A 26609-nucleotide genomic window follows, 5' to 3' on the forward strand; every position below is an offset into this window, starting at 1 on the left:
TTTGTATTTCTCATCATACGTTGTTAGTGTTTCTGTCTTCCTTTTTTAAAACCCAGCAATATTACTTTTGTATCAGATGCTCTAGAAGGTAAATTTTCAAGTCACACCACCACTTTCTGATTAACTGCGGTTACAACATTTCTTCCAGAAGACCTCCCAGAGTGACACGGGCCCTGCGGGAAGGGCGGCCCTGGTTCCCCCACTGGAAGGGTCACGATGGAGAAGGCAGGCGATTTTCTAGTGGTGAGCCATCCGGAGAGAAACAACAGAAGGCAGAAGACCAGGGGAAGGAAGCGTAAGGCAATAAGCAGAACTGGCCGCCGGCCACGGGCCACGCACGACAGGATCACACGGCAGCACCACCACAAAAGGCGGCCGTGGCCGGTGGTTCACGAGGGTCCAAATACATACTCACAAAGTGCCACTGAAATGAAAAATTAGGCAAAATGCAAAGGCGAGACACTTGACTATAAAATCCCATTCTGGCTTGGCAATATGACCCTACAGGCACCAAAAAGCTGATCCAATAAAGGCCAGTTTTACGTACAGAGAAGTCTGAATATTAACAGGACGGTCTTCAGCTCCGCCACAATGAGGACAGATGGCGCTCGCCTGGGTGACAAACAGCCTGTTTCCTTTGAAGAACTCACGGCAACGCCTTTTAGGACTGGTGCTCTTAAGACCTCACCTCTGGAGACAACAGACCTGGAAGTAATTTGGTGAGATGTCCGTGACAAAGAAACAGCGGCCGTCTGGATGTATAGATTAAGAAGACTTTTCTGATTAAACCGTCAGTTGTTTCATAAAAACAACACGCCAGGTTTCCAGGTCAAGACAGTGAACTACAGGGCCCTGAATGGCCTCTTCCGGGATGCGTCGGATCTACGGCTAAACATACACCAGTTCCCTGTGAAGGACGCTCAGGAGCCAGCTGAGCAGCTCGTCCCCAAGGGGCCAAGGGGAAGAGCCCAGGTCAAAGCAGCAGGACAGGCTGGGACACTCCCCCCACAAACCTCAGCCCAGCATAGCAGCATACAACCGGGAGTGAGCTCTCGACTCCGGGCTGCCCCCCGAGGAAACAAGGGTTTGAACTTCACACTGGGCACCCCAAACTTTAAGACCTGCACCCTGACAGACAAAAGCACAAAATGTCCAGCTTTGAAAGTCATCAGGCTTCATGGCAGAAGGCCCACAAGCTAGGGTGAACGGAGAGACGGACAGACAACCAGAAAGCGCCGGGTCTTCCTGTGGAAGGTCCATCCTGGGGGGCAGGCAGCTAATTCAGCACACACCCAGCGGCCTCTAATCCTCTTCAAAGACTAAGGGGCCACGGGCACCACCGATGCGCCCTCCCCCGCCTCTCTCCAGGTCACCGGCGTCCCCCAGAAACGAGCCTGTGCACACACATGGCGCCCCGATTGCTGTGGCCGACACCCCCGATCACGCGGCTCTGGTGGCAAGCCCCACGTTCCTGGGTTCCACACGACCACAGCAGTGCAGGCGGCAGCCCGCAAGGCCCAGGATTCTGGTGACAGAGGCCCATCCGCTCATCTTCCCGGCTGTGGCGTGAGGGGCCACACGTCAAGGAGCCACTACATTCCCTGCCAGAGACAGAAACCAGCAGGTGCCACCTGAGAGCTCTGCATCTGTCCTGCCCCAGGTCACTGAGAAAGGACCTTGTGCACATCTGGAGCCCCCGCTTTTGCGGCTTCTGTCCAGACAGCCTGGGTAGGGAGGCCAGCTGGGCCATGTTAACAGGACCGACAGGACAACAGCAGTAAGAAACAGCTCTTGCCTGGCCATCGCCTCGGGGTTCAGAATTCAGGAAGCAGACAGAAACACCCATCTCCCGGTCCTCCTGTGGGACGTCCGTTTGCAGACTTTAAAAGCTCCTGTAGCTTCCCGTCAGCCTGAATCCAGACGCTAAGATCCTCCCCTTGGGGACACTGACAGGACTCCCCACACCCTCAATTACCAGGAGCCAGGAGCCACTCAGAATGAAGCGAGATGCAAAGACAAAAACAATGTTTTGAGAGACAACCAAGAGCTAGGGCAGAGGTGAATGCCAAGGTTCATTTCCAAGCACCCTGGAAGAGGTTGGGAGAGGTGGCTGCTTCAGCTCATGCATAAAAAGCCAACACAGAGTCAAGGAAAATGAAGAACCACAGGGTATATTCCAAACAAAAAATGAAGAAGACACCTCATCCTCTTAAAAAGACCTCCATGAATGGATATGAGTGATTTCAAAATCACGATCATAAAAATGCTCAGTGAAGATGGGAGAAGAATCCATGCACAAAGTGGCAGTTTTTTTTTTTTTTTAATATTTATTTATTTTTGAGAGACAGAGTGAGACAAAGTGAGACTGGGGGAGGGGCAGAGAGAGAGGGAGACACAGGATCGGGAACAGGCTCCAGACTATGAGCTGTCAGCACAGAGCCCGACGCGGGGCTCGAACCCACAGACTGTGAGATCATGACCTGAGCCCAAGTCGGACGCTCAACCGACTGAACCACCCAGGCGCCCCACAAAGTGGCAGTTTTGACAAAGAAAATAGACGAAGGTACCAAATAGAAGTCACAGTGTTGAAAATCACAAGAGCTGAACTGTAAAATACAACAGAGGGGTTCAAGACAGATGATGAAGCAGAAGAAAAAAGCCATGAACTCAAAGACAGACCAGTGGGACGCATACAATCAAAGCAAAAGGTGGGGGGGGAGGGGAGCTGTGGATAAAAACACGTGAAGAAATCTTAAGAGATTCATCGGACAACAGGAAGAAAGCTAACAACCACATGATAGAGGTCCCAGGAGAACAGAGAAAGGGGCAGAAAACTTTTTGAAGACATAATGGCTGAAAATGTCCCAAACCTGGGGGATTAAGGGCCTGAGGTTCCAGGAAGTCCAGAGAGCTCCATGTGAGGAAAGGCCGAAGAAACCCACATCGAGACATATAATTAAAGTGCCAAAAGTTAAAGACAAGGAGAGAACCTCAAGCAGCAAGACAAATACAACTCGTTGTAAACAGGGAACCTTCCACAAGCCTAGGAGCAGATTCTTCGGCAGAAACTCCACGGCAGAACGGAGCGGGCGTGGTACGATCCACGTGCTCAAAGAAAGGCATTTCCAGCCGAGGAAACCAGGCAAACTGTCCTTCAGAACTGAAGGAGACAGCTTTGGAAAATCTCTAGACTGGCCTCACATAAAGTAAATGTTAAAGAAACTGCTTTAAGCTGAAATGAAAGGGTGCTAATTAGTAACAGGGAAATATATGAAAGTATAAATCTCCTCATAAAAGTAAATAAACAGCAAAATCCAGAACAACTTAATGTTGTAAAGGTGGCGAGCTAATCACTTATATGACTAACATGAAGAAAAAAGTAGTAAAAGTGACTGTAACTACAATTTTGTTAACGGAGACACAAGATAAAAGGATGTAAAATGTGACATCAAAAACACTAAACATGGAGGGGGAATAAAAATGTAGGATGCGTTTGAACTTCAGCTGATGTTTGTAAGTATAAGTTCTTTCATGTGAGCTTCATGGTCACACCACACACACACACACACACACACACACACACACACACACAGCAGAAACACAAAAGATAAAGAGAAATGAAGCTACATTCACCACTACAGAAAACCATCAAATCACAAAAGAAGAGAGCAAGGAGAAGGAAATAAAGGAATTACAAATGGCAAGAAAACAGTTAACAAAATGGCAGTAAATACCTACGTTCAATAATTACTGTAAATGTGAAACAACTAGATGTCCAATCAAAAGACCCAGAATGGCTGAATGAATTCAAACAAAACAAAACATATGCTGCCCACAAAAGACACTTCAGATCAGAGGACACGCACAGACTGAAAGTGAAGAGACAGGAAAAGGTATTTCACACAAATGGAAACCAAAAGATGGGAGAAGTATATTTACATCAGACGAAATGAACTTTAAGACAAATAACGTAATAAAAGACAAAGAAGGTCTTTATATTATGATAGTGGTCAATCCAACAAGACAATATCACATTTGTAAATATCTATGGGCCCAACACGGAAGCACATACATATATAAAGCAAAGATTAACAAACTTAACGGGGAGGGGGGCACCTGGGTGGCTCAGTCAGTGAGCGTCCGACTCTTGATTTCGGCTCAGGTCATGATCTCATAGTTGTGGGACTGAGCCCCTGCATCGATCAGCTCGGCGCAGAGCCTGCTTGGGATTCTCTCTCTCCCTCTCTCTGCCCCTTCCCTGCTCACACGCTCCCCCTCTCTCTCAATCTCTCTCTCTCTCTCTCTCTCAAAATAAGTGAATAAACATTATAAAAGAACCCAAAAAAACAAAAACCTTAAAGGGAAAAACAGACACCCGTATAGCAGGAGGGTCCTTTGACACCTAACTACATCAATGGATAGATAATGAAGACAAAAAAATCAATAATGAAACACTGCCTTAAATGACACATTAGACCAGATGGACTTAACAGTCATTTACAGAACATTCCATCCTACAGCAGGAACTTTCTTCTCAAGCACACATGAAATATTCTCTGGGACAAATCATACGTTAAGCCACAAGAAAGGTCGATGAATGGGAGATGACAGAAATCAGATCAAGCATCTTTCCGACCACAATGGTATGGAATCAGCAATCACTTAAAGCAAACAACTGGAAAATTCATAAATATGTGGAGGTTAAACCACACAAGCTGTGCTGAGCCACGGAGAGTGGGGGAAGACTGTGGGGTCACGGACAGCGGGGGAAGACAGTGGGGCAAGGGGTCCTGAGCTCTCTTCCTGTCGTGGACACGCCAAGATAAACGCCACATATAAAGCAACGCTCTCTGAAAACATTCTGAACACTAGCAGAACGGATCACTCACAGCCAAAAGCCACATCCAGAAAGGCAGGGATGGAGCAGGGAACCAAGCCTCCAGCACGATGCCCCCCCGCAGGAGGGACAGCGCAGGCCAGGAGATCCTCCCTGAGGAGCCCGGGGATCGAGCCCCACGTTGCACACCCCTGGCCCTGTGGACCTGCACCAAGAAGAGTCCCAGCACCGTGTGGCTTTAAAACCCAGCAGGGCTTCACCCCCGGGAAGGCCTGAGGACTACCGAGAACCAAAACTGCCTCCAAAGGGCCACCAGTTTCCTCCCGTGGTCTCAGAGCCAGCACAGAAGCAGGAGTCTGGAAACCGTCTGGGCTCTACGGGAAGGAGATGTACTGACTGACTTCAGGGCGGGCACCGGGGGGCAGGAACCTGTGAGAAATCAGCCCACACCAGTCACAACTGCCGTTAACAAAAAGACAAGAAATGACAAGTGCTGGCAGTGATGTGAAAAAGGGAAATGCTCAGGTGCTATTGGTGAGAACGTAAATTGGTGGTACCACTGTGGAAAACAGCATGGAGTTTCCTCAAAAACTTAAAAATGAAAATAACACGAGGGGCACCTGGGTGGCTCAGTCGGTTAGATGTCTGACTTGGGCTCAGGTCATGATCTCGCGGTTCATGGGTTCGAGCCCCGCGTCGGGCTCTGTGCGGACAGCTCGGAGCCTGGAGCTGCTTCGGATGCTGTGTCTCCCTCTCTCTCTGCCCTTCCCCTGCTCACGCTCTGTCTGTCTCTCTCTCAAAAATAAACAAACATTAACAAAAAAATTTTTTAAAAAAGTATGATATAGTAATTCTACTACTGGATATTTACCCAAAGAAAATAAAAAGATTAATTTGAAGAGATATATGCACTCTTATGTCTACTGCAGCATTATTTACAAAAGCCACGATATGGAAGCAACCCACGTGTCCACCAAGAGGGGAATGGATCGATGGAATGTTACTCAGTGCCAAAAAAGAATGAGATCTTGCCATCTGCTACAACATAGAGAGTCCTAGAGGGTATAACTAGCAAGTCAGACAACGACAAACACCGTATGATTTCACTTACGGTGTGGAATCTAAATACTAAGGCAATCAAGAGGAAAACCGAGACTCCTAAATACTGAAGATCAGCGCTTGCCAGAGAAGAACAGGTGGAGAACTAGCCAAAGGATTAAGAGGCACAAACTTCCGGTTTTAAGTCAGTCACAGGGAGGAAAAGTACAGCACAGGGAGCCCAGTAAATAATATTTGAGTAACTTAACATGGTGACACACTCACCATGCTGAGCAGTTTGTAACATGTGTAACTGCAGAAACCACTGCATTATATACCTGAAATTAATACGTTATATGTCAACTATACTTCAAATAAAAGTGTGTGTGTGTGTGTGTGTGTGTGAGAGAGAGAGAGAGAGAGAGAGAGAGAGAGAATGTGTAGATATTGGTGGGGGGGAGGGGGGGGAGGGTGTCAAAGAAAATAGAAATACAAAAATACCAAAACCTACGGGATGCAGCAAAATCCGTCACAAGAGAAAAGTTTATAGCAATAAATGTACCTCAAGAAACACGTAAAATGCCAAATAAACAATCTAATCTTAAGGACCAAGAGAACAAACAAAGCCCTAAGTTAGAAGAAGGAAATAACAAAGATCAGAGTCAAAATAAGTGAAATAGAGACTAAAATTAAAAAGACAATAGAAAAGATCAATGCAACTGAGAGCTGGTTTTATGAAAATAAACCTTTGGTGAGACCCACAAGAAATGAAAGAGAAGGCTCAAACAAATGACATCAGAAATGAAAGCGAAGATGATATAACAGATGCCACAGAAATACAAACATCATGACACTACTACCAAAAATTATGAGTCAACAAACTGCACAACCCGGAAGAAATGGATACATTTCTGGAAACATACAACCGGGCAAGACTGAACCAATAAAGAAACAGAAAATCTGAACAGACTAATTACTAGTAAGGACACTGAATGAGTCATCAATAACAGACAAACAAACAAAGATCCAGGACTATTTGACTTCACTGGTGAATTCTAGCAAACCTTTAAAGAAGCATTAATACCAATCCTTCCCAGGCAAACCAAGAAAGAGAACTCTTAACTCTAGAGAAGAAACTTATGGTCATCAGAGAGGAGGTGGCTGGGGGAGGGGATTAAGGAGGGCACGTGTGATCAGCCCTGGGTGATGCATGAAAGTGGTGATAACTACTTTGTGCACCTAAAACTAAAACGAATATTATGTAGGTTAAGTAACTTGAATTTACACGAGAACTTTAAAAAAATACCAATCCTTCCCAAACTCTTCCAAAAAATAAAAGAGAAAGGAACACTTCCAACTTCACTCGATGAGGCCAGCATCATCCTGATAACAAAATCAGACAAGGACATCACAAAGAAAACAAACTGCAGGCCAGGACCCCAGATGAACACAGATGCAAAAATCTTCAACAAAACATACCCAAACCAAACCCAACAACACATTAAAAGGACGTTCACCACGATCAAGTGGGCTGCATTCTAGGGACACAAGAACGGTTCAACAGCCACAAAACTATATGACACACCACATTAACAAAATGAAGGATAAAAACCACACAGCAGATGCAGAAAAAGCACATCACAAAAGTCAACCTTCGTTCAAGATAAAAACTCTAAACAAAGTGGGTATAAAGGAAACATGACTTAAGAAAGGTCATATACACAGATACACCATACTCAATGGTGGAACACTGAAAATTTTCCCTTTACGTTCAGAAACAAGACAACATTTGCCTCGTTCAGCAACACGTCACCTCTTGCTATACGGTACTGGAAGTCCTAACTGGAGCAATTAAAGGGAGAAAGCTAAAATGCATCCAAATCTAGAAGAAAGAAAACAAAAAAAGAACTAATAAAACTGTCACTATTTACACATGATCTATTGCATATGAAATATCATAAGTAATCCACCGTAGAAATGTTAGAACTAATAAATGAATTCAGGGAAGTTGCAGGATATAAAAGCAATGTACAAAAATCAGCTGCATTTCTGCACAACAACAACTATCAGAAAGAGAAATTAAGAAAACGATCCATTTATAATTGGATCCAAAAGAATAAAATGCTTGGAATAAATCTGACCAAAGAGGTGAAAGACCCGTCCACTAAAAAGTATCTGACATGAGTAAAAGGGACTGAAGACACAGAACAGATACAAAGATACTCTTGCTCATGGACTCAAAGCAACAACACTGTGAAGATGGCCATGTTACCCAAAGGAATCTACAGATCCAATGTAATCCCTGTCAAAATTCCAAGGGCATTTTTCACAGAAGTAGTACAAAGACTCGCAAAATTTGACGAAACCACTAAAGACCCCAAATAGCCCAAGCAATGCTGGGAAAGAAGAACCAAGCTGGAAGCATCACGTTTCCTGATTCCACATTTTCTTACAAAGCTTTAGTAATCAAAACAGTATGGTTTGGGCACAAAAAGACCTATATAGCAACAGAACAGAACAGAAAGCCCAGAAATAAACCTATGCATATACGGCCGATTAATCTGACAAAGGAGCCAAGAATATGCAATGGGGAAAGCACGGTCTCTTCACAACGAACGGTGCTGGGAAAACTGACCACCCGTATGCAAAAGAATATACCGGTTTCTTACACCATACACGCAATCGAGACAAAATGGATTAAAGACGTGAAGAGAATATCTATAAACATAAATCTTTTGAAGGAAAAACACAGGCTGTAAAGCTTCTTCACAATGGTCTCCACGGTGACTTTTGGATTTGACACGAAAAGCAAAGTTAACAACAGCAACACTAAACAGCATAACTACCTCAAACTAAATCTTCGGGGGCGCCTGGGTGGCTCAGTGGATCAAGCAAATTAATTTCAGCTCAGGTCATGGCCTCACAGTCATGGGATCGAGCCCCGCGTCAGAGGATTGTGCAGCCTGCTCGAGATTCTCTCCCTCTCTCTCCCTCTACCTCTCTCCCCACCTAGCATGCGCGCATGCTCTCTTCTCAAAAGATAAAAAATAAAAAACTAAATCTTCTGCATGGCAAAGGAAACCATCAACAAAATGAAAAGACAACCTACAGAATAGAAGAAAATATTTGAAAATCATGGAACTGATAAGGGACTAATAGCCCAAAATATATACAGAATTCACCCAACTCAACACCAAAAGAACAGATTACAAAATGAACCGAGGTTCTGAACAGACATTTTTGCAAGCAAGACAGACAGATGGCCAACAGGTCACACAAAGGTCACACACGCAACATCACTCGTCATGAGGGGACTGCAAACGAAAGCCACAATGAGGTGTCACAACACACCGGTCAGAACGGCTAGTGTCACCAGGACGGGACATGACAAGTGCCGGCGGGGGAGTGGGGACGAGGGAGCCTGGTGCACGGCTGGTGGGAATGTGACGTGGTCCAGCCACTGTGGAAAACACAACGGAGGTTTCTCAGGAGCGTCAAAACAGAACTACCCTGCGGCCCAGCAACTCCACTCTGGGCACTTCTCCGCAGGAAATGAAAACACCGTCTTGAGAAGAAACACACACCTTCACGTCCACTGCAGCGTTAACTACAGCAGCCAAGACAAGCCAGCAACCTACGCGTCCACTGAGGGATGAATGGATAATGAAGCTCTGGGTGGAATATTCTGCAACCATAAACAGGAGGAGATCCTGCCATCTGCCACAACGCGGACGGACCCCGAGGGCACTATGCTAGGTAAAACATGTCAGACCAAGGAAGACAAACAGCGGATGATCTCACTTATATGAAGAAACTTGAAAAAAGGAAAAAACCACAAAATCATAAATACAGAAAACAGACTGGTGGTTGCCAGAAGTGAGGGTGGGGACTGGGAGTAAAGGGCGGAGACGGTCAAAGGTACAAACTCCCAACTACAAAATGAATAAACCCTGAGGATATAACGAACTTTATGGTGACTGCAGTTAATAATACTGTGTTGACCACTTAAAAGTTGCTACGAGTAAATCATAAAAGCTCCCGCCAGAAGAAAAAACATTTTGTGACTGTGTGGTGGCAGATGCTAACTATACGTACTGTGGTGACCATTTTACAACATATACATACAAAGAATCATTACGTTGTATCCCTGAAACTAGTATTATTTATCTAATCGGTAAAAGATTAGATAAATAATAAGTAATACATGAGTGGACACATGCTTACGTATTCATTCACGACATCATGGCTCTTCCACTTCCAGCCATAAGGTAGCAGAGACTGGATTTACCTTCTGCCTGATACACCCGAAACTCAGTATTGATGACGCTGGACATGAGGCAACATGGGACAGTGATGACTCAAGACCAAGCAAGGTGAGCCCGACTCCCGCACAAGCGTATGGTCCAGAAAGAGCTGCCAGGACACAGAGCAGAGAGGTGGACCCCAAGCCAGCCCAGCGCCCTCTCAGTTAAAGAGGAGCCGTGAGCCCAGGGGGACACAGGTAACTAGTGTGCAGGATGGGGGGCAGACTCCAGAAACCTGGAGGGGGTCCCTCCTGAGTGTTCACCAGAGTACTGAGCACTACACGTGTGAAGAAACTCGGGAAAGACCCACCTAAAAGGGGGAGAGGGTCGAGGAGTTTGAGGCCGAGCAAAAGGACCATGACGAAAACTATTCGAAGGCACGCCATAATTCAAGTCGCCCACAACCAGGGATAAGGAGAAAAATCATAAGGCAGGTCTAGCAAAGAAACACACTGTTTCAAAAGAACAAAGAAAAGGATGACGGCAGATTCCCGTCAAGGAAACAACTTCAGCTAAGACGGTGGTGTTGCGACATCGCTCACATAAGGAGAGATAAAAATATTACCAACCTGGAGCTCTGCACCCAGCAAAAACATTTCCAAATACAGAGCGAAAGACTTTTCTAGATCTCCCAAAGCCGAAGGAGCCCAGCAGCAGCTGCTGCCATGCACACAGAACTGTTACGGGAAGATGGATATTGGTAATAAATTCAAGTATGTGTCTACACAAAGGAAGAATCGGGAGAGGAAACAACCACAGGAGTAAATACGTGACATTTTCCTGATGACTTAAATCTCTTTTAAGAATAATTGATTTTTTTTAACAAAATTAATCATGAAGTGTGGGGTGAAAGCATATGTAAAAGTTTAAGTGCATAACAACGAAGGCACAAAGAGCAGAAGAAAACAATACAAGTACTTACTACTGCATTCTTGTGTATGAGATGTTTTATTCATGGGATGGTAGACTGTCCTAATGGAAGATATACAGTACCTGTCCTAAAGCAATCAATGAAAAAAAGTAAAGAATAATAGTGAATAAGTCAATAAAGGACATGAAATAGAATAAAAAAAACCCCACTCAATTCCAAACAATGGCCAAGAAAAAGAAACAAAGGGGAACAAAAACAAGAAACAGAAAACAAGTAAGAAAATGAGAAAGATTTTTTTTAATGTTTGAGAGAGAGAGAGAGAGAGAGAGAAAGAAAGAGAACGAGCGGGGGAGGAGCAGAGAGAGAGAGAGGGAGGCAGAATTCGAAGCAGGCTCTGTGCTGACCGCAGACAGCCCGATATGGGGCTTGAACTCAAGAACCATGAGATATGACTGGAGCCGGAGTCAGATACTCAACCGACTGAGCCGCCCAGGTGCCCAGAATATGAGAGATTTGTGTAGAACAGTATCAATAATCATATTAAAAGTAAACAGTCTAAATATTCCAACTGAAGGCAGTCATTGTGATGGATGGAAAAGCGGGACCCCACAATATGCTGCCTACCAGGAATGCATTTTAAGTAAAAAGACATAAAGGCTTATGAATAAAAAGACAGGAAAGGACAGATTAGGCCGACACCAAACCAAAGTAAACTGGAGTAGTTACATAAATACCAGGCATAGTCCAATTCACAACAAAACATATTGCCAGGGATAAAAAGGATTATTTTAAGATAATATAGAGAGCAATCCGTCATAAGACACGACAAAACTAAACATTTCCAAACTTAGTAACAGAGTCTCAAAATACTTGAAGCAAATACTAATGGAACTGAAAAGAGAAACAGAAAAATTCACAATTATAGTTCATTCACATTTACAGAATGTTCTGCCAAACAACAGAACATAAGGTCTGGTAAGAAAAATTAACAACCTAAGGAAATAGTTAGATGGTATTCATGGGTCTGAGGAGACAATAAAGCCAAGGTCAAATCTCTACAAATTAACCTATAAATCGAGTACAATGTTAACGCAAAAATCCCAGCAGGATCTTTTTCTTGAAATTGGCCTGCTGATTCATATGGAAATGCAAAGGATCTAGATTAGGCAAAACAACTTTGACAAACAAAGAAGGGGACTAAAAATACCTATTTTTAAGATTTATTTTAATGCTACGGTAATCAAGATAGTATGGAATTGGTACCAAGATAGGCAAATAGAGTAAGAGAACTGAAAAGAGCCCAGAAATAAACATACACAGAGCGGAGTTCTCACCTTTGACAAAGGCGCAAAGGCGAATCAGAGGAAAAGGACATTCTTTTCAACAAATCCTGCTGGAGTAACCAGATGTCTATCAGTCCATACTTCACACCATACACAAAAACTGACTGAAAATGGATCATAGGTCTAACTGTAAACCAAAACCATAGAAGTTCTAGAACGAAACAGAAGAAAACCATCTGTGACTTTGGTTTAGGGAAAGATTTCATTGACACACCACCAAAATCACAAACCATGAAAGGAAAAGTCGACGACCTGAACGTATCAAAATTAAAATCTACTGTTCTTCGAAAGACCTGCTAAGAGACTAAAAAGTCAACTCACAGGTGGAAAAAAATATTTGCAAAGCATCTACTGGATAAAGGACTCGTATCTGTAATACTATGAAGAAAACACAGTAATAATTTAAACCCCAGCAATAAAACGACCCAGTTAAAAATGGGTAAAAGATCCAGGGACGCCTGGGCGGCTCAGTCGGTTTAGCGTCTGACTCTTGGTTTCAGCTCAGGTCATGATCTCATGGTTCGCTGACAGTGTGGAGCCTGCTTGCTTGAGATTCCCTCTCTCCCCCCCGCCCCCGCTCTCTCTGTCCCTCCCCCACTCGCTCGCTCGCTATCTCTCTCTCTCTCTGTCTCAAACTTTTTAAAAAATGGGTAAAGGATTTGTACAAATACATCCCCCAAAAAGAGACAGAGCTAGATGGCAAGTAAGCACATGAAAAGATGCTCAACATCATGAGACACCAGGGAAACGACATCCACAACAAGCCCACGCCAAGCCTCGGTGAGGACGCAGAAGAAAAGAGAACTCTCGTTACCGCTGGTGGGAATTCTCAGAGGTGCTGGTCACGCAGTAACAACGGAAACAGACACTTACCATATAAAGCCATTCCGCTCGTAAGCACTTACCCAAGGTAGCTGGAAGCATATGCCCACACAAGCTGCGACGCAAACATGCACAGTGGCTGTACTGATAAGACCCCCGAGCTGGAAATACTCCAAGTGTCTACCCACGTGAACAGCTTAGCAAACTGTGGTACACCCAGCCACTGCAGTATCATTCAGCAGTAAGAAGGAATTAAGTATTGGAACTCACTACAAAACGATAGATAGCAAAATAATTACGCAGAATGTAAAAAGCAAGCAAAGATTACACAGCATATAACATTTCTGCAGGATTCCAGAAAATGAAAATTGACCTGTAGTGACAGACAGTGGTTCAGTGGCTGCGCGAAGAAACTTTAGGGGGTGACAGAGCTATAGATGTATTCACCATCCTGGCTGGTTATGGTTCCACGGGTGTCCACACGTCAAAGCTTGCCAAGTTTTCTTGCTAAAAACCCATGCAGTATATCGTACACCGATTGTAACGTAGAGCTGCTAAACGTATCTCAGAAAGAAGAAAAATTAGAGCAAATCAGCACCGAGAACAACACAGACCATAATAAAGTGAGTGTGGGTCCAGCCAACGTGCCAGCCAGCGTCTGACGCACACAGAATCTCCTCACCTGTTCTCTCCGCGGCCGTGCGGTACAGACGTCATCACCTTCATTCCACAACAGAAGAAACTGAGAAACGACGTTGAAAAAGAAACGTGCCTAACGAAACACGATGCAGTGAGGGAGGTGGGGTTCGAGCCCAAAGACGCTCAGCCCAGGGCTTCTCCCTTGAACTACGACTCTGCCTACAGGCAGGGACAGCTGCTCATCAGCCATTCAACCATGAGCACCGCTGCTGGGTGGATAAAAGTGGGTGTAAGTGAAACGAATATAATCGGACTCTACCGCCTGCTCAGGGACATGCACGGAGGGTGCCTGAATGCTCCACACCTTCTATTCCACTTTACGGGCATTACAGCTTCAAAAACTAGTCACCAGGATGAGTGTTTGGTGAAAAGCAAATTCAGGTTTTTTTTGTATTTAAAAAAAATTTTTTTTAATGTTTATTCTTGAAAGAGAGAGAGAGAGAGAGAGAGAGAGACAGAACACAAGTGGGGGAGGGGTGGAGAGAGAGGGAGACACAGAATCTGAAGCAGGCTCCAGGCTCTGAGCTGTCAGCACAGAGCCCGACGCCGGGCTTGAACCCACGAAGTGTGAGATCATGACCTGAGCCGAAGTACGACGCTCAACTGACTGAGCCACTTAGGCACCCCAGTTTTCTTTTTTTTTACTGTTTATTCATGTATTGAGAGAGAGAGAGAGACAGAGAGAGAGAGACAGAGAGAGAGACAGACAGACAGTGTGGGGGAGGGGCAGAGAGAGAGGGAAAGAGAACCACAGGCAGGCTCCGCGTTGCCAGCACAGAGCCCGATGTGGGCCTCAAACTCACCAATCTGTGGGATCATGACCTGAGCCGAAATCAAGAGTCAGATGCCTAACTGACTGAGCCACCCAGGCACCCTCACCTTCATTCTTAAAGGGCATTTTCTCCAAACACAGAATTCTGGGTTGACAATTCCTTCCTTTTAGCACTTCAGTGATGCTGTTCCACTGACTTCTGGACTGCATCGTTCTGATGAGAAATCTAGTTCATTCAAATCACTGGTTCCCTATAAATGATGTGTCATCTTCCTCTGACTTTCCAGGGTATTTTTTGTGGGTCAGTTGGTTTTTGGTCGGTGGTTTTAAGTGGCTTATGAATGTGTCTGGTCAGGGATCTCTTGCGGCTTATCTTGAGTGGGTTCAGGCACTTCTTAAATCCTTGTTTATGTCTCAGCAAATTTGCGAAGTCTTCAGCCATTATTTCTTTAAACATTTTTCTTCTGAACCACAGTTTCTCCCTTCCTTTCAGACTCCTTGTGACACAAGTGTTAAACACTTCAGTACTATCCTAGAGGTTCCTGAGGTTCAGTTCGTACAGACAAGGCTTTTTCGTTTCTCTGACACTCAGACGAAATACTTCCTACTGAGCCATCTTCAGGTTCATGCCCTCTTTCTTCTGTCATCTTTACCTTGTATTCAGTCCATCCAGGGTGCTTCCTATTTTGGCTAATGTACTTTTCGGCCCTTTTCTTTCTTTTCTGAAACTTGCCATATTTCCATTTGCTCATGCGGTGCAAGGCCTACAATAAAGGCCCAGTATCGTGTGCTTCCTAATATCTAGGGAAACCAGGTGAACCACAACGGCCTGACCACAGGCCCCCTCCCCACTCTGTTCCCATGGGTTAATCCCCTAGACAAACAACTCTCCCCATCAAAGAGACCAGGCATGATTCCTACTTATCCCTGGGGGGATGGGTTCCAGTTCCCTGCCAGACCATGGAATCATTCAAACATCAGGGAGCCTGGGTGGCTCAGTCAGTAGAGCATGTGACACCTAAGCTCAGGGTCATGAGTTTAAGCCCCACGTTGGGCATGGAGCCTACTTTTAAAAAAAGGAGAATTTATACGTATATATGTATATATATACACATACACATATATACACACACATATACATATATACGTATATATACATATACATATGTGTATAAATGTATACACGTATATTTTATATATACATATATACATACACACACACACACACGCGCGCGCATATATATAAAAAAAAAACAAAAAAACAAGCCCATCACGTCCTCCCATGGGACCCAGGGGACAGCCCACCCTCCTGTCCCTACACAGCCTGCCTCTCCCAGACATGCTGGATCACTCTGCTCCAGATCACACCCTCTTCGTGGCCCCGCGGGGTGCGTGCAGTGTCCCCCTACCCTGGCACGGGGAGCAGATGTGACTGAGGAACTGCTGTCGATCACATCTGTCTGGGGCCAGGTGTCAGGCGTCCGTCATCCCCAGAAACCTAGAACAGGAATCCCTCCTGCATCAACCAGGTGAACAGCAGGAGACTGAGACAGTTCGCCCTTACTTCCCGGAGCATTTCTGCAGTAACCGCTTTTACATCCTTCTCCGAGAATTCTAGCACCCGTCATCGTAGATGGCCACCTGTTGAATGTCTTCTCCCTTGCAAGTTGAGACTTCGGGTTCTTCACATGCTGAGTAATTCTGGCCTGGACATTTTTGTTTCAGCACTGAGTCAATGCTAAATGTTTCCAGACTGCACATTCCAAACTCCTGTGGACTGTGATTTCAGTGTTGCCGGGTTTGCGAGGACTTTGGCCAGTTTCAGATCTGGGCAGTGGCCCAACTCCTGGTTCAAATTCTCGGTATCTGGTCTGCTGTTTAGCATCAGAGACACACATGCACAGTCCAGGGGTAAGTCGGGACTTGACAAACGACTTAATGGGATCCCCTCCTGAGGTCCTCTCTCTCAACCATCTCCTGGTGCTTTCTGGTACCCTGCACCCCACTCTTTGGGACCGCCGTCCAGAACACTGGGGTTGTATTTACCTTTCACTTCCAACAACTACACGTACGTCCAAGGCCAAACGCAGACAGGCAGAAAAAAGAGAGGCAGCGGGAACTTGCCCCCACCCCCTTGAGACAACAGCTCTCGTGACTGAGGAAGGTTCTCTTCCCTCCCAATTCCTGGTATTTGGGGTCCTGGCGGCCACCATGCTTACTACCAGGACATCGGTCTCCCGTTTCCCAAGCCTGAACTAGAGGGATTCTCCTGGAGTTCTCTCTGGCTGTGCCAATGTCCATTTCTGGGCTTATTTTTAGACCAGGCCAGTGGATGCCAGGAAAAAACCTAATTCACACTTTTATTTTCAGCCCAGACCACTCTCCTAAACTCCCCGTTTGCACAACCAACTGCTTCATTAATACCGCGCTTGGATGTTTAACGATTATTTTTAACCAAACGATATTCCTCACTGTCTCTTCTGAACCTTCTCTTTCTACAGCTTTCCACATCTCAGCTGAAGGGGACTCCTTCACAGTCACTCCAGCCAGAATCCTTACGGTTCCTTCTTTATACTCCTCATCCGATCGGTCGGGAGATTCTCCAAATCGGAGCACGCCGACCACCGCAGTATCCTAGTCCCGGCCCCACAGCCTGTACCCGAACCACAGCTCCGGCCTCACACCTGGCCCCAGCGATGCGGACTCCCAACATGGTGCCCAGACAAATCTCTAAACGCCTAAGCGCGTGCCTCTCTGCTGATTAGCTGCTGCGGGCCCTTCTCGCTCAGGGTGAAAGCGGGGCCGGCCCTGTGTGAGCCCCCGCCCTGCGTCTCTGTCGCGGTCCCCTGTCACTCTCCCCCATCTGCTGGCTGCAATGACACGATCCCCCGTCACTCTCCTCCCGTCTGTTGGCTGCAGTGACGGGGGAAGGTTGTGGGTGTTCCCGTCCCGGCCCTGTATCCCGTGTGTCTTTGTCTGAAACGCTCTTCCTCCTCTCTGTACGACCGACTGCCCCAATTCCTGGCAGTCTGATCTCCAACGTTACCTTCTCGGTCAGGCCTCTCCTGACCCCCTATTTCAAAGTGCAAGCCCCCAGCCCTGTTTCTTCCTCTACAGCACCTGCGCTCCCGCCTAGTTCACGACCGACTGCCCGCCCGCCGCCCCTCTGCTGGAGTAGCACCCGCCCGGCACGGCGATCTCTCCTTGTGCGCTCAGTGCCTGACCAGCGCGCGGCCCAACAAGTATGTGCTGTGGTGAGTGGAAGAACAGCCCCGAGCACAAGCCCGTGAGCCAAGCACACGGCGGGAGGGCAGAGGCCTAGGGAAGGGCTGAGGACCCCCTCGCAGGCCCCTAAACTGACGATCACAGCTGACGGAATCCACGCTCGCTTCTCCGGCTCCCAGCTCCCAGCCGTGAACTGCCTCATTCCTGCTCGACTCCAACACTCTTCTAACAGGGCAGCTATGACACTCGCACATCTTGGCTCCCCTGCCAGATTCTGGATGGAGAACTCGAAGGGAGCGCTGCTGAGTCACAGACATACGTACGCTTCTTCCACGGCGACCCAAAATGGTCTGTCAACGGCGTAAAGTCAACAGAAACTTCCAAAACACCCTAGTTAGAAGTGGTCACTGAATTACATTTTAAAGTAAAAAGAAATGAGCCTCTGCGGCATAAGAAGCGTGTTAATAAACGTACTTGACTTCGGAGAGCAGAAGGGAGTGCCGGCCTGTGCAGAGGTCAGCTGGGAAGCGGTCCACTTCACGACACGGGTGAATGTGTCATTTATGTGTGTCATTACATGAGCCTCTTAAGAAAAACAGTCTTATTTTTGTTGTTACGCTTTTCTCCCTCCTGAAATAGTATGACCTTCTTAATCAGATTTGGCCCAGAAAGGTCTTTTGCTATTTATGAAAATCAAATTCACCCTCGTAGGATAAAGATGACTCACCACGGAGGATATTCGGAAGAATAAGCTCACATTCTGATGTAAACGCTGAGAGGATTTCAACAAAGGTCACAAACAAAACTTTCCAAAATGACTACCGTGTTCAGGACAACACGCACGCAGGATCTAAAAATCCACATTACTTCACGGACACACCTTAAATACGGTTCCTGGTAACCATGCCAAGAGACTGCCTTACTGGGAAACGCAGCTTGCGGCCAGGCGACCAGTGATGTCCTCTACCCCTCGCCTGTTCCCAGGACAGCTCAGTGCTCTAATTTCCTTCTCTCTTTTTTAATGTAGGGAATGGTCAATGCCAGTAGGAATTATTAAGCATTCTTTTCCTGAAAAGTTTCTAAGAAAAGAATGTTAGTCACCATGTGAACCAAATGATCAAAATTACTGTCACCCAAAGCGGGATACCCCAATATCAAGTGCCATCAAATAAAATGAAAATGAAAAGCAGAGCATGGCCCGTTGAGTATTCTTGGCAAAATATTTTAACCTAGATCTAAAGTTGAGGAAATGACTCAGTCAAATCCAGAATGTGCAAATGTCAGTAACATAATTTGCCTAAATTCTTAAAAAAAAAAAAAAAAAAAAAAAAAAATTGTTATAAAAAACAAAGAAATGGAAGACTTGTCGAGATTTAAAAAACAAAACCACCCCCGCCCCTCCCCGCCAATATATCCAACCAAATGCAACAGGTTTGACATTTAACTGGATCCTGAATTGAAAAAGCAAAGCCAGGGGCCCCTGGGTGGCTCAGTCAGTTAAGCATCCGACTTTGGCTCAGGTCATGATCTCACGGTTTGTGAGTTTGAGCCCCGAGTCGGGCTCTGTGCTGACAGCTCAGAGCCCGGAGCCTGCTTCCGATTCTGTGCCTCCCTCTCTCTCTGCTCTTCCCCCCTCATGCTCTCTCTGTCTCTCTCTCTCAAAAAATAAATAAAAAGTTAAAAAATAAAATAAAATAAAATAAAATAAAATAAAATAAAATAAAATAAAATAAAATAAAATAAAACAAAACACAGATCAAAAATAGGCATGATGTAGGGAGCTTTAGTGACCGTAACGCGAACGCACAAGTGAACCAGTGCCTGCATCTGTTTCACGTGAATGTGAACGTGGCCGCCGTGGAGTTCTATGCTACACGGGCCGTGCGACGTTGCACGGCCTTACATGCCGAGCTACCAACCGGAAAGCTTCATTATATTAAGCAACTGAAATACATTCCCTCAGACTCAGGAGAAAAGAAAGAGACAGAAAGCTATCCTTTATACACAGACAAGAAAGTCTTCAAGCATTCTGACTTTTATGCCACACAAATTCATTTAATAAAAACTTTAGAAATACTTGTAACCATGAGGATACACAGTCCAAATCAAATCAAATTAGCAATAAGTGGGTCCTAATTCACGGGCCCCGACTGAGGAGGACCCTAAGGAACTTGAGTGTGCCAGGAAGAAAATGCTCCTTTCTAACCCTCAAAAGACACAGACGTGTGTGAGTGCCGACGGAAGGCACCAATGCCACGGTGATCAGGCTTCCTGGGTCTAACCCGTCCCAAGGGTGCTCTGGTGCAACCGTTCGACCTTCTTGGGGTCCGAACACAAAATATTTCCTCTCCAAGACACGACAGATAGAAAGTACGTTACCGAGTTCACCTTCCTCCCACCCTCTAACCGAAACATCAGACACCACCGTGTTGGTCTATAGGTGCTGCTGTAACAAACGATCACAAACTCGCTGGCTTCTAACCACAGAAACGGTCTTCCCTCACAGTTCTAGGGGACAGGAGTCTACATCCAGGCGTTGGCCTCCTCCGGACGGCTTGGAGGAAGGACATCCCGGCGTCCTGTGGCAGCCAGTGGCCCTGGGCTTTCTGCCCTCGCAGGCGCCTCCCTCCCACCTCTGTCTCCAGGCGGCCCTCCCATTTCTCCTCTCTCTTCTCTTCTTGTAAGGACACTTGTTAGTAGTTTTTAGGTTCATTCAGATAATCCAGACCGAGGTCATCTCAAGATCCCTGTCCGCAAAGACCCCCTTTCCAAATAAGGTCACATTCACAGGTCCCACGCTGACCTGTCTCTGGGGGGTCGCCACTCCCCTATAGTTACTATCTTTCTAGGGCTGGTTGCAGCCTAGTTAGCAATAAATGCATGCTTCTTAAAAGAACTTTAGAAACATATCATATCATCCTTTCTCTAAATCTTTTTAGATTTAGATTTTTTTCCAGTATTAGTTATCTGATAATTCTTTTCAATTGGATCCATTTCCATATAAATCCTTTTGTGAGTGTTTTCATTAGTCACTGTGGAAAAGACTGGCCTGGTGGAACAGGTAGGTATTTAAATGCTGCAAGAATAGCATTTTCACGGGTTACCGAGGTGGAAACCTTCTAGTGAGTCTGACACATTGACCTCCTGGTCACCACTTTCACTGAATTGTGTTTTAATTCCTACTTATACACCTAATCAGTTTACTCTTATACACATCAGGTTAAACACACAGTTTTCATCTATTCAGGTACAAACATGACTACTCAAACGATGCTTTTAATTTTTACACCGTTACTGTTATCTCATTCACATGCTGCTAAATCACCAACACGCACATCTCAAATGAGGTCTACATTCTCGGAGAGCGACTTCACGAGACAGGAACAGCTCCAAGTTCTCTCATCAAAGAACCAAAATTTCCGACTTACTGGGTGATGCGAGATTTCATTATCATTGTCGGAAAAATTACTTTCTTCAGTGAGTCTTCCGAAAGAAGCAGTTCACCTATCTTTTTCTGCAGTGACAGGAGAAACACCTTGGGGAGCCTGGGTGGCTCAGGCAGTTAAGCGTCCGACTCTTAAGCGTTCGGCTCAGGTCACGATCTCACGGTTCGTGAGATGCAGCCCCGCGTCGGGCTCTGTGCTAAGCATGGAGGCTGCTTGGGATTCTCTCTCCCTCTCTCTCCCCCACTCACTCGCTCTCTACCTCTCAAAATAAATAAACTTTACAAAAAAAGAAGAAACACCTCAGCTCCAAATTCAGGCCATCCACTCACCCCAACCTTTGCCCTGCTGCAGGGAAACTCAGAAAAGCTGGCACGAAGCCCGGGTATCCCCGCCGCCCCTCCCATGGGGTCTGTGGGGGCACCTCTCTGAGGGCACGTACGTTCATACACCCACACGAAGTTTCAAATTATCAGTGCAATCTCCAAGACTAATGTGACTGATGCAATAATTGAAAAATTAAGAAACTGTACAGAAAAGCACAGGAGACCCCGCAAGCAGACAGCAACGGCCAACACGCCCGCCATCTTCCTGCCTACCTAAGCTAAAAGAGCACGTGGTGAACGGGGACTTCGCTACAAAAGCTAACGGTACAGCATGAGTCCCTTTATCCAAAATGTTGCCTCTTCAATTAACGTATTTTTGCCTTATGCCGTATTTTTGCCTTATGCCCTGTTGTTGAGAAGAAATCAAGATGGGTGTGAACAATTCATACCTCCACCGGGAATAATTGCCAACTTTGTTTCAACCAAGCCCATTTTCGCAGAGGAAGCTGAAAAGGAAGGAAGAAAATTAAGTAACATCCGGATCATATATTCAAACATTATGACTTGAAGAAGTTAGTAAAATAAGCTACACATACTCTGTTTACTAATTAAACTCGTGTCACAAATCTTTTAAAAAGTCACTTCAGAAGGCATTTGGTTACGGAAATAGGTAAACACTCTAAATGATACATATATTAAGAGGTTCACATAACCTTTTCTGTAAAAATTGCTCGGCAGCGAATTAATTTTTGATGCAGAAAGGCCAGGGCTGTGACTACATAATTTGACCGGATGCTGCCAAGTCACGTTTGAAGGCTCAGACCCCGCTAACGATTGAGGACGAGGAGAGAGGCTTCTGACAAGCAGGAACACTCTTCGGCTGCCTGAAGAGTCCTCGAAGCCAAACAGCTTAATACATCACACCAGATACGGCACCTTTTCAGGACCAAATCTCCAGTCACTTCTGACAAATGGTTTTACTGTTCTGACAGCCGGGCAGGGTTCCTCTTTCCGCATTTTGCTTGCACGACTACTTTAACACATCTTAATTATTTATTTGCATATCCAAACATACTTGGACCACTTCCCTTATCCTAATTCCCAGAATCTGCACCCTTTCAGAAAAGGGTTTCACGGACTTTAGCTTCTCCATTTAAAACTCAGGATTTGAGACAATTAGGGATCTGAAGGGGAAAGTCCTCGTGGACCAGCAGCTACCAACCCCAAGGAACAGTCAAAACTTACTAAAAACATCATCATATTGACCCTACTTTTAACAGGCAGCTGCTTCAGAAGTGACAGCAGGAGCCAGGAGAGGTCGGTGACATATATCTGCTGCCTGCTTCGCCCGGTCCTTGGGCCTGGGGCCCCTGTCCGTCACCCCGAAGTGACCGTCTGGCGGCAGCAGTCTCCAGGGCTCTGGCAGGACACCAGGCGTGACGGCCCCGGCACGGGAGCGCCTGGGTTGGCGTCCCAGCTCAGTCACTGACCCTGGGCGCGCTGCGTCTCCTCTCTGGGCCCGAGCCTCCGCAGGGACCGAAGCACCCTTCGCACAGCACCACTTGGCCGATTGAGCGACTTAATGCAGGTCAAGTGCCGAGACTAGTATGAGGGTCAACATTCAGCACACGGTCAGCATTAATTGTTTTCCCCGTCATTTTCATGATCACCTCATCCAACCTTCAGGAGACCGAGCGAGAAGTGGACCTCAGGGCGGTGAAGCTGTCATGACGCAGCGAACCAGAGGTAAGTGCTGGGGCCGGGCACGTGCCACACGTCAGCTCACCCGATCTCCACCACGGCCCCTGCCGGTCCCCCACTGTAGAGGAGCCGACGGCTCTGAGCAGGGCAGGCCCTGCGGTTCAAATTCAGGTCTGCCTGCCCAATTCCGGCTGTCCCCTCCCTGGCCGAGACTAACAAGAGACTGGACCAGACTGTCTCCTTAAGTGGGGATCTTCAACACTCCCTTAAGCCCAATGGGTGACTTTTTCTAAATGCTCTACTCAACGAGAGGAAAAGAACAGAACACATCACTTGGAATTATCTGAAGATAACCGCCGGGATTAATTCTCACCTGCTACACGTATGTCACATGCTAGGGCCAGCTCAAGGCCCCCCCCCAGAGCAAGTCCATCTATCGCTGCAATCGTCGGCACTGGAAGATTAGCTGAAACAGAAGGAAAGAGGTTATGTTTCTTCAGGAAGACAGTCACCGTACGATGCAATCTATGTTACCTGTTCTTAACTGGGATACTGTCCAGAGAACTTTGCATCCCTTTTGCCTTCAACAAAAGAGTCATTTCCTTCATCATGATTCTTCAAAACCATGCACTGACTGTAGAGAGTTCCACCATACAGACATGCACTAATATCTTAACTCCTCCCATATTACAGAAATACTTTCCTAAATACTTGTCGAATTAACACACTCACAGTTCTGGCTGTAATCTTAGAGCCTGGAGTCTTTTATGAGATGCTTGATTCATACACACTCCTATTCGAAATGACTTAGGTGTGACTGCGAAATTTCGAATCCTTCAAGAACTACCCTGGTACTCAGAATGACAGTCTCATTCAGCGGTAACATGCCTCTCCATTCAAATCGGCCAGGAGGAAGTCAAACTCTCACTCTTCGCAGACAACATGATACTCTATGTGGAAAACCCAAAAGACTCCACCAAAAAACTGTCAGAACTGATAGATGGATTCAATAAAGTCGCGGGATATAAAATCGAAGTACATAAATCTGTGGCATTTCTATACACCAATAATGAAGAAGCAAAAAAAGAGAAATCAAGGAATTGATCCAATTTACAACTGCACCGAAAACCATAAAATACCTAGGAATAAACCTAACCAAAGATGTAAAAGATCTGTACTCTGAAAACTATAGAAAGCTTATGAAAGAAACTGAAGAAGACACAAAGAAATGGAAAAACATTCCATGCTCACAGACTGGAAGAACAAATATCATTAAAATGTCGACACTTCCCAAAGCAATCTACATATTCAATGCAATCCCTATCAAAATGACACCAGCAGTCTTCAGAGAGCTAGAACAAACAATTCTAAAACTAGTATGGAACCAGAAAAGACTGTGAATAGCCAAAGTAATGTTAAAACAGAAAACCAAAGCTAGTGGCATCACAATCCCAGACTTCAAGCTGTATTACAAAGCCGTAATCATCAAGACAGCATGGTACTGGCACAAAAACAGACACTCAGATCAATGGAACAAAATAGAGAACCCAGAAATGGACCCACAAATGCATGGCCAACTAATCTTTGACAAAGCAGGAAAGAATGTCCAATAGAAAAAAAGATGGTCTCTTCAGCAAATGGTGTTGGGAAACTGGACAGTAACATGCAGAAGAATGAACCTAGACCAATGTCTTATACCATACACAAAAATAAACTGAAAATGGATGGAAGACCTAAACGTAAGACAGGAAACCATCAAAATCCTCAAGGAGAAAGCAGGCAAAAACCTCTTTGCCCTTGGCCGCAGCAACTTCTTGCTAGACATGTCTCCAGAGGTAAGGGAAACCAAAGCAAAAATGAATCATTGGGCCCTCATCAAGATACAAACCTTCTGCATGGTGAAGGAAACAATCAACAAAACTAAAAGGCAACTGACGAATGGGAAAAGATATCTGCAAATGACATTATCAGATAAAGGGTTAGTTTCCAAAATCTATGAAGAACTTATCAAACTCCACACCCAAAAGGAAATAATCCAGTGAAGAACTGGACAAAAGACATGAATAGACACTTTTTTAAAAGAAGATATCCAGATGGTTAACACACGATATCCAGACACATGAAAAGATGCTCAACTCACTCATCATCAGGGAAATATAAATCAAAACCACCATGAGATACCACCTCACACCTGTCAGAATGGCTAAAATTAACAACTCAGGAACAACAGATGTTGGCGAGGATGTGGAGAAAGGGGAACCCTCTCGCACTGTTGATGTGAATGCAAACTGGTGCAGCCGCTCTGGAAGACAGTGTGGAGGTTCCTCAAAAAATTAAAAATAGAACTACCCCATGACCCAGCAATAGCACTGCTAGGGATTTATCCAAAGGATACAAAAATGTTGATTCAAGGGCCACATACACCCCAATGTTCATAGCAGCACTATTTCCAAAGCATGGAAAGAGCCCAAATGTTCATCAACTGATGAATGGATATTAAATAAGATGTGGTGTGTATATGTATGTATACGTACACACACACACATACACAATGTATATTACACACACATACATACATACACAACAGAATATTACTCGGCGATCAAAAAGAATGAAATCTTGCCATCTGCAATAACGTGGATGGAACTAGAGTGTATTATGCCAAGTGAAGGAAGTCAGAGAAAGATAAATATATGATTTCACTCATGTGTGGAATTTAAGAAACAAAACAGCTGAACATAAGGAAAGGGAAGGAAAAATAAAAAGAAAGAAGGAGGCAAACCGTAAGAGACTCTTAAACACAGAGAACAAACTGAGGGCTGCTGGAGGGAGGGTGGGGGGATGGGCATCACTTGTGACGAGCACTGGGTTTTGTCCGTAAGCGATGAATCACTAAGTTATATTTCTGAAATCATTATTACACTAGATGTCAACTAGCTTGGATTTAAATAAAATGTTAAAAATAATTACACCATAAAGAAAACCAAACTCAGAAGCCTTTCACAGCAGGCAGCGGCTGTGCGGGTGCGGCCGGGGCACCGGGCACCTCTCCCGCCGAGGAGCGAGCACAACCGGGCAGCTAGGAAAGGACCAGCTCCACCAACGGGCACACTCACACGAAGAGGCTCTCAGTTCCGAGACCCTGCCCAGAAGCACGGCTGGGGAGCCGTCAGCCAGCCACAGAGCTCAAAACTAGACTCTCTCTGGCCCCGAGTATTGCTTTCAGGA

At 45.6% G+C, this 26609-nt stretch overlaps 1 protein-coding gene across 10 annotated transcripts in view; it reads right to left on the reverse strand.

Moving 5' to 3' along the window:
* AUH (AU RNA binding methylglutaconyl-CoA hydratase) overlaps nt 1-26609 on the reverse strand; it is a 352182-nt gene that overhangs the window by 261590 nt on the left and 63983 nt on the right. For 8 of the 10 annotated variants that reach the window (XM_019463762.2, XM_019463759.2, XM_019463758.2 and 5 more), the window contains 2 exons: nt 23755-23847; nt 22130-22186 (listed from right to left, as the gene is read on the reverse strand). The exons of the other annotated variants lie outside the window; for them this stretch is intronic. In XM_019463762.2, the coding sequence (XP_019319307.2) occupies nt 22130-22186; nt 23755-23847 (150 nt within the window). The remainder of the gene's footprint in view (nt 1-22129; nt 22187-23754; nt 23848-26609) is intronic. 10 annotated transcript variants of the gene reach the window in all.

This window comes from Panthera pardus, unplaced genomic scaffold, assembly GCF_024362965.1.
Source record: "Panthera pardus isolate Hobbes unplaced genomic scaffold, ASM2436296v1 HiC_scaffold_20, whole genome shotgun sequence".
In the NCBI taxonomy this organism is placed as follows: Eukaryota; Metazoa; Chordata; class Mammalia; order Carnivora; family Felidae; genus Panthera; species Panthera pardus.